Raw genomic sequence first — 18,862 nt, 5'->3', positions numbered from 1 at the left:
TGGCGACATGAATATGAAGGAGCCTTTGTGGGTTTCCGTGAGTCTAGATTCTTCTGAAGAGTTCCTTTCTCTTCTGAGCCCTGCCTAACACATGTGTACAGGAGGAGCCCTGTATTCATGAACTCAATGTTTGAGACAAAAAATAATCATGGATTTCTGAACATTGAGTAAAAGCATTAAGGTAACATGTTGTTCCTGGTTATATTTCACACGCTTTACATAAACCTGTATTCCCTATGAGTGTTTGCTTTTTCCTGAATTAAATCTCAAACATGTTTATCCATTGTTTTAATTAAATAACGTTATAAGCTGTAACTGGTCAGTGAAATGCTAAACGTACAAAAAATTGGTATGTTTTGCTATTTCTAGCCACGCCCCTGACTCCGCCCACTGATTCAATCTTCGGTTATTCCCGCCCCCTGATTCTCCATCCACAGTTCCCCTACTTTTTTTCCCCCACTTCGACCACTGGCCCCTTCCCTTCTGCTACCTGTGAAATGTATTGTTTCCTAATTGCTTTTGCTCAATAAACAGATATTAAACAAATGGTTTTCCCCACTAAAAGGCGGCTTCGTGGTGGGTGTCTTTTGGGCTCTGTTTGAGTAGAAGCAGTTGTGGATTTCAAGTTTAGAGCTGTGCTCAGTGAGCTATCCGGCCATCCCCACCAGGACCGATGGGTCACCTGGAGGTATAGTTCTGTGGACTGCTTCTGGTGGGTTTACAATGATTTCTGCAAATTTAGTATACAAGACCTCATAGGCACCTGGCGGTTTGAATCTGTGGGCTGCGTCTAGTGTGGATGCGTTGTTTCCTACAATGTTTGGTTTGAAAGATTTGGAACAGTTTCTGAGCCATTGATGTGGGGGATTTAGAGGATTGGGCCTTAGTCTCTGAGGGTGCCTTCCTTTGTTACGACAGTCTCTATTTGTGTTCCCAGATGCCTATAGGGATTTGAGTGAGAGACAAGTCTTTTTTCTTCAGGTTTTTAGTGTCCTTTTTCATGCGCTTCTTGGCCCTTTGTGATAAGGCCTTGTCTATACTGTGGTCCTCTACTGGGGTGCCTGTAAGCTGTAACGCAGGGCAGTTTAAGTCAGTGGTGGATTTATTTTTAGCTCCAGTTCCTGCTGCCTCTGCACTTGCCGGTGCGGTGCTCCTCCGGTTCTCTGCTGAATGAACACTGTGCGTTAGCTTCCAGCTATCCTGGAATATTTGTTTTCTCCTGGGCTTGCTGCGCAAACTGAGAGAGTAAGACCCAGCAATCTTGGTAGTGCCTATGAGCAAGCAGTGCATAGCTGGCCCATTGTCAGACTTCATCAGTGCCATAGCAGTTGCATCTGGGGTGCCTGGATTGCAGCGCTATTTGTTTTAGGTGGATCTTATTTAGTGTATCTTATCTCATCATGTTTGTATTGTACTTGGTGGGCTGCAGGAAGCAGTGGCCAAAGCACCTGGTTGCGCTTCAATTGGTGAGTTGATGAACTGGGTGGAGGGGGAGCAATATGAGCGGTAGGAGTGGGTGGGGGAACACTGGGCACCGCAAGCCACACCCGGACCTAGTTGGGCCGCTTCCGCAGGCACTGGGCTCAATCTTGACACAGCGATACTATCCGCTGCTCTTCCCTCTACCTAACTGTGTTGATGGGCAAAAACCACTCTCCGGCTGGCATCTTCTAGATTTCTCCTCTGCCAAACTCATACAGGGTGTGACTGGAGAGGTCTAGCAGGAGCAAATCAAAGAACTTAATTTTCGATCACTATAGATCATAAAAATAGACCATATTACAAGACTTTAACAAACACGATTACAATTAGGACATAGAACATTAAAAATACTCCTTCCTAGTCAATTACAATAGCAATACAATAGAGCGATAAGGATTACATCATTATGTATACCAGAAAAATTCATTACAGTAGCAACACAGCAGAGCGATAAGAATTACATCATTATTTTTACTGGGAAACATCATCATAAAATACTATAAACACAACAATAAAACTTAATAAATATCTTGAGGGATATTAAAAGAACAATGTTCACACAAAATAGTACAAAGCCCACAGTACAGCTTTAGCAGGAACCATACTGTATGGCACAGGATAGGAACTATCAGGGGAACTCTTGGTACGCCTGATCCACATAGCCATTATGAACTTGGCTGTACAGAATATGATCATACGAGATTTATTTGTCTGCAGTATTCTATACGCATCATTGTACTTACTTACTCCCAGGTTTCTACATAAAGGGGCTATCAATTTGGATCGAGATTGGTTGTACAAGGGGCAAAAAAATAGAACAGGCTCAAGTGACTCAAGTACCCCTTGGCAACAGGCACAACTTCCTTCAACCCTGTCTCCTACTTTGCACCATTTGCCTTTAAAATTATTTGCAGGTAGGCAGCCATACCGAAGCTGCAGTTTCCTTGCTAGCGGGGGTACAATTTCATCTATTGTAGCCTCAAATGACGATGTCAGTTTAAAATTCATAAAAGCAGCCGAAAGCGATCCTTTACAGTTCATTATCAAATCAGCCTCAATAGTGCCCCAGTATACAGCCTTGAGGCTGGATTTATTAATCTGACTATGGGTTTCTGGTTGACTCAAGTATGCACCTAGTCCTAATTTCTGTAACAAACTCTTAAGTGTGCGCATCCACAAGATCTTGTCCACACAAGTTGGAGTCATTCATTCATGGAGGCCCACTTTATAGGACAAAAGTGCTGCAGTAGACCATAGCCGGTGCCAGAACATGAGCATTCTTAGCATAATTTAATGAGCAATTCTTTTCTGGCCTAGATCTAAGTAAAGTGGAATCAGCTGGGTGGACACCGGAAGATTCAGCAGGGAGCTAAAAAAAAAATGTGTTCAATTACTGGCAGTTCACTAGAATTTGAACAACCCCACAGCTCTTCACCATATGAAACTGCACCAAGAGCTTTGCTGTTATAAATCTCTAGCGCCGTGCCATCTTTCTAGATATAGTTTTCCTGTGGATTTTCACTATATTCCTTGTTGAATCTGGGATAGCTGCACTCTTTCCAGCTGTGGGACCCAACTCATGTCTGTGTAAGTTTGATGCCCAGATAATCACTAATTCCAGGGGGTGCCACCCACATACAGCCATCTCTTACATTTAGTCTTTAGTCTGGGAGAAAAAAGCATACATTTTGTTTTGGAGCTATTTAGCTCCAACCCACGTTCCAGGCAAAATGCCTGAAAGTCATTCAGCAACTGTTGGAGCTCCTGCAGCGACTTAGATATGAGCAGCAGAGTGTCATCAGCACAGCGGAGTGCAGGGACCCATTGCTCTCCTTTTGTCGGAGAGTCACAACTATCCCTGCTCAAAAAACGTATAACATCATTAATGAACAGGGTGGGCGCTAATACACACCCCTGTCTAACTCCTTTGCCAATGTGAATCGTCTCCGTTAGATCCCCATTATCCCACCACCTCACTTGTGCAAGGGGGTTCGCATGAAGCCTTTTTAAGACATTCAGAAGGGGAGTCGGCACAGCCATATCTTCTAGGACTTCACATAGTTTTAATCTCAGAGCCATATTAAAAGTGGCTCATAGATCAACAAAGACAACGTACAAATTGCCATTGTGGATAGTCACTTCCCTCCAAAAGATACACATGAAACGGAAGTTTGATCTAGGGTGCTCACTTGTGCCCTAAAATCGGCCTGCCACTCTGAAATAATATTCTCCTCGCAGATCCAATCTTGGAGATGGGCAAGCACCTGTTTGCAGAGAATTTTCTGGAAATAATCTACGAGGCTGATGGGCTTGTAGTTCACTGGACGTGCTCGATCCCCCTTCTTAAAGATGATAACTATTTCTGCCAACTTCCATGACTGGGGAATTTCCATCCGAGGTACACCTGACATTAGTGGCTCTAGGATCAGCAGCAAATGAAGGTGGGTGGTGGGGCAGGTGGGAGCAAGCTGCATCGCGAGGGACCTACGTGACGTCACCTCTGCCTATACCACATGCGGGTGGACAACAGGCACCAGTGCTCCCTTCCCCCTGCTCGTCCTCTGGCTCCTGCCGGTGCCCAGCGGCTCACTCACTGGGCTGAGTTTCGCCGTTGGGTCCTGGTCCCTGGTGATGACGTTGGAGTATCCTAATCAGAGTTAGAGCCCAAAACAACCAAACACGACCTGGTAACATGGCCGGCAGCAAGACGGCAGAGCAGGCTGCAGTCCAGGCATGTTGAGTGATCATCTGCAGTGGGTGGAGCTAGGCATTCCATTGCTCTGCTCAGAACCCCACGGCCAGTGCAATTGAATGTCAGCACGTAATTTAAAGACTGCATAGTCTAAAATCCACCTCAGGCCTCTTTAATTCACTACCAAACACTCACTGCCACTTTATCTCACTCTTGCAGGTCATGTTCCTGTTTTATTCCTTTATCACAGGTTCACTGTATTTTGCTTTCTCCATATTTCTGCTTTGTTTTTTCCTTTCTTGCTCTAGGTGAATGTCTGATTCAGATAATTCAGTGACCTCATTGACATCCACTGGTTCAAATTAAGCTCTAGAGATATGCTTAAATTAAAAGCCAGCCTAGAAGGTAGCCACCGGCGTGGAGCTAGTGCCTAGCTCCAGTTCGACTGTTTCTATGGAAAAGGTGGATCTTAAATTAAGTAAAAGTCTACCTGCTCTTTCCTCTACTTGATCATATAATTGTGGAAATTTACGTTTTCTGAGCTTGCTACTGTAAATTACAGTGGAGATACACATAGTTTAGTAGATTTTGATTAGTGGGCTTAAAGAATAACCTCTACGGAGGGCCCTATGGCTGAAACATTTCAACCCTATGATCACAAGCAACCATGCTAGGTTGAATTCTCTGGGTATGGTGGTGTAATTGGGTTTAACCCTGACCCCTGGGTGTACCAATATAATTGTTTATCAACACACCAGGGAGTTAGTTTTATCCTCACCAACACTTTCTTTCTTACGGTCTACCTCCACACCCGGCTCATCACAGGTTTTAGTACACCTCGTGTTGCAAACAATCAAAACATCCCTGAGCTCCTCCCTCTCAGTGAGGGGGTTGTAGCCCGAAGTGCCACCAGGTTCGCAGTGTGAGGAGGTTCCCTATGATGAAGCATGTCACCCACAGGTGTGTGAGAGAATTTTTCCTATAAAAAGAAATCCCCCCTACATTCCTTCCACTCTTTTTTTGTCTTGACCCATGGTGGCCTTTGTGCATTATTAAAGAATAACCCCCCCCCCATGTTTTACATTACAGCCAACAAGTGTGTTTCCTGGGGTTTTCTATAATCCTCTGAATAAATTGGTGGAAAATTGGATATGTATTATCCTTAAACATTTTGATTTCGCTTGGGCCAATAAACCATTCCAATTTTTGTACTCATGCAAAAAATCAGTTCTTTCAGGGCAGATCACCTAGGAATTTCTTTCTGCGTATAAAGGTTATCTAATGATCATTAAGGTCTTAGCAGTTTGCAAAGGTGGCAAAAGAATACTCAGCAGATAGAAGATGGACCAAATTGGTTAAAAAGTGTCAAAACAAGCATGCACCCACTCTGCCATCATACTTTTTGTTTTAAACATGTTTTTATTATAATCGGATAGAACCAATGCATATGGCCAGGCACTGCCGGAGGACCCCCCCTTCCGTTAACAAACATTATTAACAAGGACATGAGAGGGATTTCTTTGGAGGCGGGAGTCGTACAACCCCGGCCGTATTTATTAAAACATAAAATTAAATCAAAAATTGAAATAAACAATATTTACACAATTACGCAGAACACGTTCCATGACATTTGATTACAATTGATATATACAGATATCAGATAGCTAACCTTAACATAATTCTAGTACAAGGTATTTCCTATCCGAATCTAACGTATCAATCATACAATATACTTTTCTGCGTATCCTATTTGGGCCTATGGCAAGGTCACTAACTTGTGTCAGATCCTTATCGCTTAAGCCACGCCCTCCTGTCGGAAAGGGCATGCGAGAGGGAACTTCCCATCCCGGTTACCTCCGTATGCCCTATTAACCATGCCCTTCCGTCGAAGTGTGCATGCGCAGAGGGCCCGTTTACCGCGAGGGTACTTCCCCCCCCTGTTACCCCCGTACGCTCTGTTAACTCCATTAAAGGAGGCCCTTGCATCTCTGCGCCGTTTACTGGCATCATTGTGCACGTGCGGCGCGGCCAACCAGCCTAGAGAAAGCATGACTCCCCCCTCCCCCGCACCCATGTAGCCAACAGGCTGTAACTCCCCCTGGAGTTCTAGGAGAGACCACTTGTCCCACCCCTTGGGCCACCCCATTCAAGAATGGTGCAGCCCTCTAAGGACCTTAAATTTACTGCTCACCAATAATGACCTTACCGCCTAACCAAGGAATAGCAATTAATGCGACGAATGATGACCTGTAAATGGCATAAAGTTCTAAGGAACAAAACATATTAGTACGACACACCTGTCATCTATATACATTTGGAACAAACCTGTGAAAACCTTCATGAAACACAAAACCAATCATCTGCTTAAGGGGATAGTGGGTGGGGAAAAAGAATTACAGCCTCCTAGAGGCTGGAGTGGCAGGCCGTGGAGCACGGAGTCAAAGAGGCAGACTCCTGTGCTCCTCGGCCTTTTAACCCCTCACTTGCAAGGCCAGATCTAACTGGCCTGGCCCTTTGTCCCACAGTGACCCGGAAGTGATTCCATCCATTCCGGGTCACTAGGAGACCCGGGATCCAATTAGTTGTTGAGGCGCGCCTGCCGAGTCATGGTGACGAGATGGGGGAGTGCCCCACCACCGAGAGTGGGTGGGGGCCGGTGCGCCCCACCATACTTGGTGCGGGGCCGATGCCGGCCCCGCCTTTCTCATACCAGTGAAGGTTGACCAATTACCTGCAATACATAGTGAATGATAAAACAACTTAAACAGCAAAAGACTATACAAAATGGTTCTGTGGCAGCAGGTAACTATATCAATATTTCTCTAATGATAGAGATCCCCCCACCCACACATGACACAAAGGGGGAGGCAGGTGAGGATGGGGCACGTAAGGGTGGCAAAGAAAACTAGGGGGTGGAGGTGGGGAAAGGAACAGACGCAGCAACCCTAATTCTCCATCAGAGACACGCAAAGACTCACCCAGGAACACGCATCCATCTAGATCCAGATGTCCGGCTAGCACCCCAAACGTTCCGCAGGGGCGGCCTCTGGCCCTGGATTCGGATAGGCAGGTTGAGAACAATCCTCTGACATCATACTTAATGGGGATATGTGCATTTGTATCCATAATACTCACCACTGACATTGAAGCCCATTTAGGAATATGTAAGGTACTCACAATCGCAACCAGCGGCTGTGGGTAGTCTAAAGCCAGCCATTTCCTTCGTAATAAATATTGATTGATGGAGTTGAAATCTTTTGGTAATCACTATTTCCTATCGTACATAAACTGCATATTGTGTGTTATAGTTTAGGTCTGGAAGCCTGTGATTGAACTCTACCTTTGACCTTGTTCTTCTATGTGATCACAGAACTCATTGGTGACTGCCATTCTCCTGATACCATATGGAAGGTTACTACACATGTGCTGTGGGCCTGATTGCAAATTAATCTGTTTGTAAGGGTTGTATTATGGAACGAGTCGCTAAACCACGCATGCCTTAACCATAGGGTGACCTGAATTTTAAAGCAAAAAACTGGGACATTTCACAAAAATAGAAGAAGGACTATCATTTTACCTCAAGCAAGCGCACAAACATGACAGCGCTCCTCAGCAGAGAATTACAAAACAGGCAGTAAGAACATACATAAGATGCAATTTTTAAACCCAGAAGCTTGCCTGTGAATTAAATTGCTTTCCTGGAACAACTGCTAACTATCCCTGCTTTGTAAAACATAAAAAACCCACCTCCCCCCCGTTTTTAGTCAACCCTTTCTGAAAACCGGGACACAAGCTAAATTTCTCGAAATCTGCCCGGACAGCTGGTGAAAAACGAGGACCGTCTGGGCAAATCCGGGACGCCCAGTCACCCTACTTAACCATGCGATTTTAACAACAACAGCGTCTTCACCCTGCATGCCTTTACAACGAATTTTGTTGTAAAGGCATTATTGGTAAAGGTTTATGCCTGGTAAAGATCACACCCCAGCCCCCCAACCCTGAGCCCTAAAACCCAGTCCTGCAATCTACTTACCCCAGCTCTGAAAACTACCCTGAGTCCTACTTGGAGCCCTATAACCCGGCCTTGAGGCCAAAAAACTATCCCAACACCAGCGCCCCACCATGAAGCCAAAAACTGGCCCCCAGCTGTGAAAACTGCTCTTTTCGTCCCCCCTGAGGCCTAAAACTCGGCCCCCAGCCACAAAAACTACCGTGACCCTAGCCCCCCGCCCTGAACCCTAAAACCAGCCCACAGCCCTAAAAACGATCCCTCCCCACCCCCAGCCCTACCTACTAAGCCGCGTCCCGGTCCTTCCTGTCCCGATCCTTCCTGTTCCTCACCCCGCCCATCCGCTCTGCATCTAGAGCGCTGACTGCCTCACCGACGCATACGAGTGGTTAAGGCAAGCGTTGTTCTGCTTACATTGACACAGCATCCGTGGCTGTTTGTAACAAAATTCAAGCTTCGAACTCCGACCTTTTGGATTATCCGCCCATTTTTTTTTCCTGCTTAGAGCTTTTCTTGTGAGCACCAAAGAGTTACATTAAACTGTGCTACAAAGTCTGTGATATATGCAGGCATGAGCATGGAGATAATTTAAACTTTGCTTTTTTTTTTATAGATCTTTAATACCTCCCTTTTCGAGCCACCGCCTGAGGGATATGAGAATATTACGGATATAGTGCCACCCTACAATGCTTTTTCAGCGCAAGGTGAACCAGAGGTAAATATAAAAGCAACAAACGTTTCTACTGACTTCAAGATCAGATCAATGCTGCTTCTAGAATATGGTAAAAAACATTTGGTACTGATGTCATTTCTTAAATAATCCACACATGGCAAGATATTGGAATTGACAATTATATGAAAGGTCTCCAGAAGTATTGCAATTGTCAGATGCTCACTTTTTATTTAATCATTATATCTGCCTACTAGATTTTGTGATGGACAGAACTAATACCCATTAGTAGGGAAGAGAAAAAAACACCAGGAAGTACTTACATGTGATAACTGCTGCTCAGTAGCATACCTAATTTTAATGCTTAAACATTTCTAAAAGTTATTCGACATCCTTATCACTATTTTTTACAGCTTGTTTTCTTTCTGTGCATTAAAAGTTTAAAGTCAAAAGCAGATGTAGCAATGCGGAAAGCAGGGTTTGCTCCTGCCACCAACAAGGCCACGCCGGGCCAAAAAGGCAACTCCTGCAGCAGCGACTGTGAGGCACACCCAATTTCCAAACCTGGTTGGAAAGCCTCACCAGCAGACAAAAGACACACAGCCATGTAGATGCACCAAAGCAGCTGTAAGACAAAGTGCATGGAGAGTGCATAGCAACCAAAGGTCCACAGTGCAGTGATTACAGTCTGACCACCATCCCAGGGGTCCTACTTCATCAACAGCGACTTAATCCCGCCTGTGTGAGGATGCATGCACGAAAAGAGAGTGATATACGCTGTTCTGCAATGTTGGAGTGATCCACAGGGTATGAATATGCACCCCCAACTAGGAGGGAATCCAAGGTTCGTTCTCATGATTGATGGATCTTTGACTGGAACAGCTTACCTTCGTTACTATCTGCATTCATCTGCAGACTTCTCACATAGGAAAATGATGCATCTCTTTCTATGATCAGTGGACGTTCTCACTCCTATATTGCTTCATTAGATGTGTTCAGAAGTTTAGGCACTGAGGCAATGTTCTTTATGAAATGTAAGCCCCTACCTTAACAGCACCAAAATCATTGGCTGTTTTTTTGACTATGGCTAGGGTTAGCAGTGCGTCACGCCAGTTAGCTTACAGATGCACTTTCGGAAGTGAAAATGGTGCCTGCAGGGCATCCGTATTGTTGTTGAATCCATTTTTGGGGTGCGGCCCGCGCCCTCGGTTGTTTGCAGTGCTCATCTGATATTTTGAACTCATCAGTGGCTGCAGCCTGCTTTTCAGACCACGACTCAGCTGCGTTTTTTAAAAGGATAAAAGATATGTGGTTTTGTTTCCACTTCACTGACCATCTCTCTCTCAGGTGGGGCAACTCTCTATTTGCAGGACCCCTGCATTGTTTCAGAAAGTATGAGTATCCCAGGTAGCTTTTCATCCTTTTGCAATTTTAGATTGCTTGTTTGCCTAGCATCCTCTGCAGCAAGACACCTCCTGGTATACAAAATGTAATATGTTAATCAGTTAGTGGATTTTGCTTACAAAGTACTATCAAAGCCAGGTTTACAATTTAGAGGCAGGAGCAGCTGGTCTCGCGGCAGAGTAGCTGGGCGGAGTTAGGGGATGAGGTAAGGGATCAAACGTATGACAAAATAAACAAAAAAAGAAAACTTATCTGCCGATCGCCGCTCTTCACCTACCTGGTGTGTACGTACTAAGGCTCCCAGACTCCCCATGGCCAATCCCAGTGCTTCTCTCATGCTACACAGCATGAGAGAAGCACTGGGATTGGCCTTAACAGGCTTGTTTTCCGCTCCATAGAGGACTGGGAGCCAACGCCTGCTGTTCTCCATCTGGCAATGCAGCTCGGATATGGAGATGTCAATGCGCATGAGGGTTTGGCCAAGCTGTGCTGCCCACCACTCCCCTTTTGTGCCTGGCATGGCGTGGCCTCGTCCCCAAAGACTCTGCTCCCTCCAGAGGAAAAATAAAATGATGATAATACTATTTTTCCCTTCCCTCAGCTGGCTGGGGGGGGGGGGGGTGGAGGTGCTAATCCACCATTGCGGAGGAACAGCTGCTGTTTATAGGTAAACTGAGCTGAAAAGAATAGCAGTGAAGGTAACTTTCTGTTTCTTATCTTATATTTGCCAGACATCATCTTAAGTGCTTTCTAAAAAGGTATATATATTTATCTTTGGGACTGCAGCCATTGAATATCTTACAGGTGCTGCTTAAAATAATGTGTCACTCAGCATTAAGTAAGGAGTGAGGACACCCTTACAGCGTGCGAAAAGTGACATCTGTGACTGAATAAATCTAAAGTCCATTTCGCCAATTTGAAACGAGGCCCAGCAGACCAATTGGAGCCATGCGCTCCAGGAGGCACCAATGATGACATTTCCTTTTGATGCTCAGTGGTCTGAGCTGGGATGGCCAGGGTTGAGTTAGGATGCTTGGTAGAGCTTTCCACAGCTGAGATGAGAGAGGAAGTCACCATTTTCGACTTTTGGAGAATAGTACTGAGGAACTGTTAGATACCACAAAGCATGTATCTAGAAACGGTAGGGCGCCATTTTGCTGTTAAAACTGACAGTGAGAATCCCAGAGATGTTTTTATTGCTGGCTAGAGATCTCACCAAAGACTGGTTACTTTACGACTTAAAACATCCTGCTTTACCTCCCCACTGGTTGTATCCGCCTGGCTGTAATGAGAAATATGTCTGTGCCTTCCTGGCGGACTGTACAATACTGGCCTGCTTGCCAGAGTATTGTACAGAGCTGTTTCGAGCTCCATCTTTAAACAATGCTTCTAACATTTTGCTCCAGAACTCATACCACCACTCTCCTCCTATCCCGCAAGGCTAATGGTCTTCATGGTCCTGCCACTGAAAGCAGTCTGCTCCTGTAGAACTTGGGTCCATTGGCTGGTGAGGATCCAAGGTCATGAGATGAAGGAAACTGTGATCAACCTAGAAGAATGTACGATTAACCAATCGGTAATGAACAGTTCTTGTGTTAACAAACTTGTGTTGCCACTGAAATTGGAAGAAGTGGTCTAGAATAGAAAAAAAACTCTCACTGGAGTAATTGAAGTTTTCAACATAGCAGCCTTTCCTGGCCCTGTGTGCAAACTACAGCAGGTCCAGAACAACTTGTGATGCCAACCCCGCCCACCCCCTCAAAAAGACCCTGGTTACTTCAATTGTTTTTCCAACTCTGAGCTTTTTGGCTAGAGCCTCTGGCTTCAGTGGGTGGGATTCATCCTGACTCTCCTTGTGGTGTTATGGTCATTTATTAACAGCAGGATTTTCCAGCTGAAGATTTTCGACATCCAAGAGGAGTCAAGATCTGAAGGTAAAACTTTCCACAGAACCAGCCACCGACCTCAAACCAACAATGTTCACTTGTTTATCGGGCGCGCAATGGGCCTATCTCACTGTCAAAAGGATGGCGACCTCTTTTTTATTTGTTTCACCTTGATATTGGCCTTCTTTATCAAACACGTTTCTATGAGGCACTTTTTATTTACTTGATCATTTTATGATTCAATCAGTCAAAATACTTAATTTAAACAATCAAGTCCATGAAAGTGGCAAGTGCCACAAAGAAGACTAAAAGAAGAGTCATCACAAAATGTTAGCAACATTATGTTAAAAATAATCAGCCAATAGCAACTTCTCAATCCATTCATGTATAGGAGACGGTTTAGAGCACATTTTTGATTTAAAAAAAAAAAAATGATATTTAAAATGTACCTTTTCGATAGCATAAAAAACAGGAGTTTTTCACTTTTGACCATAAATTACAGCTCCTTTTATAGTGAGCATGATATGATAGTCAGTGTGCTTTTCTATTGCCATATAGCTTAAGCACATCATTAATAAAAAGATAATAATTTTTTTAGGAAGGGTAGAATAAAAATTAGCCAATTATTTCTGTTTCTCTGCGTAAAAAACCTGTGGTTTCAATAAAACAACAGACTTCGTGGCTGCATATATCTGTGCCTCTAAAAATACTGCACTCTGTTAACTGTTCAGGAAAACGCCCAATTTTCCTGGGAAAGCCTCTCTCCCATATGGCAGCTTTGAAATCAGTTTGGCAGTGACTATTTTCAGCATCAACTCAAAGGAGTAATGTTTTAATGCTTTTAAAGATTGTTCGAAAGGCAGATTGTAATGAAGCCAATTTCGGGTAAAGTGTTGTAACTTTTGTATTACTACATGTGGCATTGTGCTGATCACATTTATTTATTTTAAATACTACTGTTTTTGCTTTCTGGTTTCCTTTCTAAATGTATTGACATTTTTCAACTTGTTTCCTTTTTTTCTTTAAGTGGTTTTTTATTGTCATTTATGTCAGCAAGCAACCAAGTACATCTGCACAGTCAGGTTATACACAAAATAAAACCAAATCAACACAATATATTACAGCATAATTCCATTTAAAGCAGCAGTTCAATAGTTCATTGATTCAGATCCAATTTGACAAAGGAGACCAAAGTTTCTGACCAAATAGCTTTCTTCTAACTCCTTTTGATTTGTAAACTGCGGTCTCTAAATAAAACGTTGAGAGTAATCTGGATTGCCAATTGTTAGAGACTGGTGGTTCTACATCTAGCCATTGAGTTGTTATACATAGCCGCAAAAATTGACATACAAATAAATAGAAACCCTTGTTCTGCTTCCTTCCTCCCGCTAGCTTGATTTGACTGCAGACCCATGATAACCATTTCTGCTGATAATTGCACCTGGATTCCCAGACTAGCATTAAGGAAGTATTCGACATTAGAAATGAATTGACTTAATTTTGGACAGTAAAAAACATATGAGCAGCATCTGCAGCAATGGCACCACACCGAGTGCATTTGTCCCCTTTAATAGATTTCCATTTTGCCAGTTTCGCAGGGGTATAGTATAAATCAAATAAGGCCATAAAATGTTGACTTTTTAGGGGGCCCTTAAATAGAACTTTTGTCGATAGTTCAATTGCTCTAGCCAGATCTATTCTGTCAATTCCTAGTTTTCTTTGCCATTTATCCTCCCAGGCACCCAAATCATCGTCTAGTTTTTTTTAACAGAAGTGGATAAATTGGGCCTATTTTCAGTTTTATCCTTAGTGCTTCTAAGATACCAACTTTATCAATAGCTATTTGGTTTTGTGTATTTTTTAAATCCAGAAAACTTCGTAGTTGAAGATCTTTAAAAAACTTCTGTCCTAGCCAAATTATATTTATACTGAAAAAAGAGAAAGGAAGGTATTTGATTCCCCTGAAATAAATCGCCTAATATGCATATTCCTGCTACATACCTCCGGTAATAGAGAACAGTTATTTAAAGGTGTATAATAATTCAAATTTGAATTCCAACCAAATCTGTCTTTTACTTTTCTCCAGATTTCAAAAGCAGTCAATATAATTTTAAATTTCGTTTTTTTGTAGTAGCTGGGCTCAATTATGCGCACTTGACATTGCTTCGCTCCTTACCCAATACCATCTCGTAAATTGAGGGGCTTGCCGATTCTTCTATTGTGACATCATGGAAGATCAAAACACCCATATGTTTCAAGAGTGCAGCCCAATAATAGAGACGAAAATTAGGAATCCCCCAACCTCCTTTATATCTGGGTAGTATACACCATTTCATAGCCCTCCTAGATCTGCGATAACTCCAGCGAAACCTAAAGCACAGTCTGTCAGTTCTAACAAAAAAAGATGTGGGAAAAAGAAGAGGGATCGTGCAAAATAAATACAAAAATTTCAGAAAAATTAACATTTTTAAAACGTTGCTCCGTTCATAAAGAGATAAATGGAGATTGTTCAGCCTTTCTAGTGTTTTATTTGCCAAGCCTAATATAGGATCTGTATTCAGCCGCACTATGTCATCTACTTTTGCTGAGATTTTGATGCCTAAGTATAGGGCTTCAGACAAAAAACTCATATCCTTTGTGCGTCCTACAACTGAATTAATTAGCTGTGTTTTAGAGATGTTTAATTTGTAACCCGAATACCCCCCAAATTTCTCGGCTGCTTCAACTATCTTTGGTAAGGCAGCCTTAATTTCGGGAGTAACAATTGCAATGTTGTCTGCGTATGCAAACACTTTATACGCTGCCTGATGTATCGGAACCGGAATGATTCCTACATCACTTTCTAGTCTATTTAAAAAGGGCTCGCTATATAAAGCAAAAAACAAGGGGGAACAAGGACATCCTTGCCATGTCCCCCATGTTATTGCTACATTTTCCGAAGAATTCCCGGCAATACGGATTGCAGCCTTCGGATTGATATGCAATGCATGTATTGCTTTAATGAATTCCACCGGGAATCCCTTCCAAGTTAGAGTAGACAATAAAAACTTCCAGGAAACCCTGTCAAATGCTTTTTCAGCATCTAACAGTGCAACCGCGACAGGAGAGTTTGTAGCTTGTGACCAATCCAAAAGAGGTATAATTCTTTTAACATGGTCAGTTGTATCTCGCTTAGAAATAAATCCATGTTGTCTCTTAGAAACTAAACTAGGCATGAGATCATTCAGTCTGGTGGCCAGTATCTTTGAGTAGACCTTGCTGTCCGCATTAAGAAGCGAAATTGGTCTATATGACCCCATGTCGGTATCCTTCTTTCCCTTTTTCTTAAAGATTACGATAGTTGCTTCAGACCAAGAATCTGGGGGATTGCCCACAAAAGCTTGTTGACAAACTTCTATTAGCTCTTTTTTCAGTATCTTTCTAAAAGTGCGAAAAAATTCAAGTGGAATGCTATCCGGACCCATAGCTTTACCTGGAGCTAGATCCAATAAAGCTGTTTCCACTTCTTCCCAAGTTATGGGTACAGATAACAATGCTTTTTGCGTTTCAGTAAGTTCCCTGATCTCTAGATCTTTCAAATAATCCGCGGCAATATGCCCCCCTAGCTTCTCTTCTGTCGGTGCACTATATAAGGATTGATAACATTTACGGAAAGCTTCTAAACCCCATCTTTGGTTTCTTGTAGGATCCCATTCAGATCAAAAATCTTCGAAATATCGTTAAAGACTGCTTACTGCCGCAGTCTTTTTGCCAAAATTCTCCCAGTTTTTCACTAAATTCCTAAGATTATTGCTTATATTGATTATATTTGAGCACAATTTGGTCAGCAATATTAGAATACACTATCGCCCTTTTGATAGTTAGGTCTCTTTGCGCCGCTGCTGTATCCTGGCCTAGTCTAATTGCATCGGCTAATTTGCGTTCTGCCCACATTACCATATCGCTTTCATCCTTATGTTTAGCCCATCTTCTTTTGCGTTGTACATTCGAATAACTAAGGGTCTCTCCCCTAAGTATCGCCTTAAAGGCATCCCAGACTATCTTATTCGGTGCAGTTTTATTATTAAATTTAAAAAACTCCTGCATGACTTTAGCCATATGTTGACAGTACTCTTCATCCAATGATGAATTTCTTTCAAAAGACCATGTCCGGTTCCCATCACCTGTATGTGGACCCAAAATCAGATCCAGTATTAAGGGGTTGTGATCAGATATGCGTTTAGGCAGAATCTCTAAATCAGATGTCCCTATCAATTGCTGCGAAATAAAAAAAATAATCTAAACGAACACATTTTTTCTGCGGGGCTGAAAAAAAGGTATACCCAGGACCTTCTGCATGAAGCAGATTCCACACATCATTAAGCCCATGTTCCACAATTAAATCCCGTAAAGCCCTAAAAGTCCGATGTTTTCTTCCAATATACCCCAAATTTGTCCTAATATCAAAATTAGCCTCCAAGTGTATATGCAAATCCCCGCAGATGATCACTGGTTGAGGCTATTGAGCTAATTCGGTGTTAATAAAATTCATAAGCTCAGAATCATCCAAATTCGGGCCATATAGAGTGCACAACGTAAATCTACTCAGATTAATCTTAAATTATCCAATTACCCACCGCCCCTATTTGTCTTCCAGAATCTTAGAACACGTCCCTAAACCCCTTTTTATAAGAATGGCAACCCCCCTCTTAATCACAGTTTGCTTTGAGCATGCCACTAAATCTAATCCTAAATTTTTCAGACATCCCCTCTTTGCCCAAGCAATATGTCTTTCTTGTAAACATAATATATCAATTCGTGATAATTGAACAATCTTAGTCAACATGTCTCTTTTTTTTAGGTCAGTGAGCCCACTGATATTAAGCGTACATATCCTTAATTTCCAATCCATATTCCGAAAATAAAAGGGACACAAGTTAATTTGCATGATATGTACGTGTCTCTTTTCGACTTTTATATGACAGTTCTCTAAACAAAATAGTTTCAGAAAAACCAAACCAATTTCACCAAAGATCATGGCTGCTGCTGACTTTTCACCCCCGTCCACCACCCCCCTCAACCTTCACCCCTTCCTTCCCCCACCCCCCTCCCACTGCTTCACACCCCCCACCCAACCCACCCAGCCCACCATATGAGGCACAAGGACCATCAGTCCTTGAAAATATGGAGTGCCGCCCCCCATCCCCTTTACTAGGTCCGGAAGGAGAATAACATTATTTTGTTACCCATAACTTAAAGTTTCCTTAAGCATGATGCTCCCACAGAACAATCTCGTCTCCATCACTGGCCAACCAAACCCCAACCACATCATATAGACAACAGATATTCCTTGGCCTCAATTTCAGAAAAAAACAACTTAGTTTGACCTTTTACAATAGTCTTTAGCTTAGCCGGATTTTGGAGATAGACCGTCGCTCCTTTTTCTTGGCACCCCGGGATAAGCTGTCACAAATGCCAGCGTTTAACTACTGTAGACTGACAAAAATCAGGACGAACAAAAAAAGTTACAACCTTTTGCAGTCTTTTTTGTCGGGCCTGGCTAGCCCATAAAACGCTTCTCGTGCTAGAAAGTTACTGAACCGAACAAGGATAGCTCTAGGACGATCTTCCTCCCCTTGCCTTCCTTTTTTAATGGTAAAAGGAAACCTGTGCGCCCTCTGTATCTCCATTGGCCAATCCCACAGAGTCAGTTCTGGAAATGCCTCAGCAAAAAGTTCGCAAACAAATTTACGTACATCTGATTCTTCTTTTTTCTCTGGAATACCTAAAATTCATAAATTGTTCCTGCATGCTTGATTCTCCAACTCAGAGAGCTTAAAACTAATATCATCACGTTGGGCTCTGATAGAGTTAATTTCAGCTTTCTGAGCAGCCAGGTCATCTTCAAGAGTTGAAATTCTTGTCTCTGCTTCAGTTACTCTGATCGAGGTATCTGAACATATTTTAATCACTCGCCGTACCGCATTCTGTACTTTACAACATGTTGCCTGGGTACAAGTGTTTTCTAACTTTATTTCCGCTCTGTGTTCCATCATAGTGTGGTAAATCATTGACAGAGTGATCTCCTGAACAGGGCTCTGCTCCCCTGACCTAAATGCTGCATCAGACCCAGAACCTTCTTCAAGAAGGGGTCCCGATATAGTATTCTCTGAAGGGGCCACACCCATATCTAAAGATTTATTCTTAGAGTTCACATGCTGAGTTTTTCTAGTTTTTAACTTTTTTACAGTGGTTATTGCAGATCTTGGAGAGGCTCCTTCGATCTTAGCTCATCATCGACACTGCTGCCCTCTTCCTGGTAATCGGCGCAATCATTACTTATGCTTGTACTTTCATCTGAAGAATGATCAGACATAGAGTAGAAATTATCAAGAATATCTTGAGACCCAGTCAAGTCCTGCACAAAAGCACCCTCATTTAATGCCAATGAGTCAATCTCCGAAGCAAGATTATCCAAGCTGCCAGTAATACCTTCCAAAAGAGTATTCTTGGGGGCTCCATCTCCCATAATGCCCTCCCCGGGATTGCTTCATTGCAAATTCCTTTCTCTTTCTCTATGCCAACAAGTAATACATTTATTACAGCAGGTAAAGGAACCGTTAATACAGTGTCTCGAACGGGAGAGATACAGCAGGTTTCTTTGTTTACAGCACCAAGAGTATCTACTACTGTGCTCTCACTGCTTAATAATTGAGATTGTGTATTCTTTGAGATTTGTG

General features: G+C 42.8%; 1 protein-coding gene across 1 annotated transcript in view; it reads left to right on the top strand.

Annotated features, from left to right (window-relative positions):
* The window catches only part of LOC144773916 (N-acetylated-alpha-linked acidic dipeptidase 2-like), a 696,330-nt gene that overhangs the window by 145,246 nt on the left and 532,222 nt on the right, over positions 1-18,862 (top strand). Inside the window, exon 5 of the mRNA XM_078658978.1 lies at positions 8,797-8,898. Within this exon, the coding sequence (XP_078515104.1) occupies positions 8,797-8,898 (102 nt within the window). The remainder of the gene's footprint in view (positions 1-8,796; positions 8,899-18,862) is intronic.

This window comes from Lissotriton helveticus, chromosome 8, assembly GCF_964261635.1.
Source record: "Lissotriton helveticus chromosome 8, aLisHel1.1, whole genome shotgun sequence".
Lineage (NCBI taxonomy): Eukaryota > Metazoa > Chordata > Amphibia > Caudata > Salamandridae > Lissotriton > Lissotriton helveticus.
Note: the sequence above shows the minus strand (reverse complement) of the source record. Positions and strands in the feature narration are given on the sequence as shown.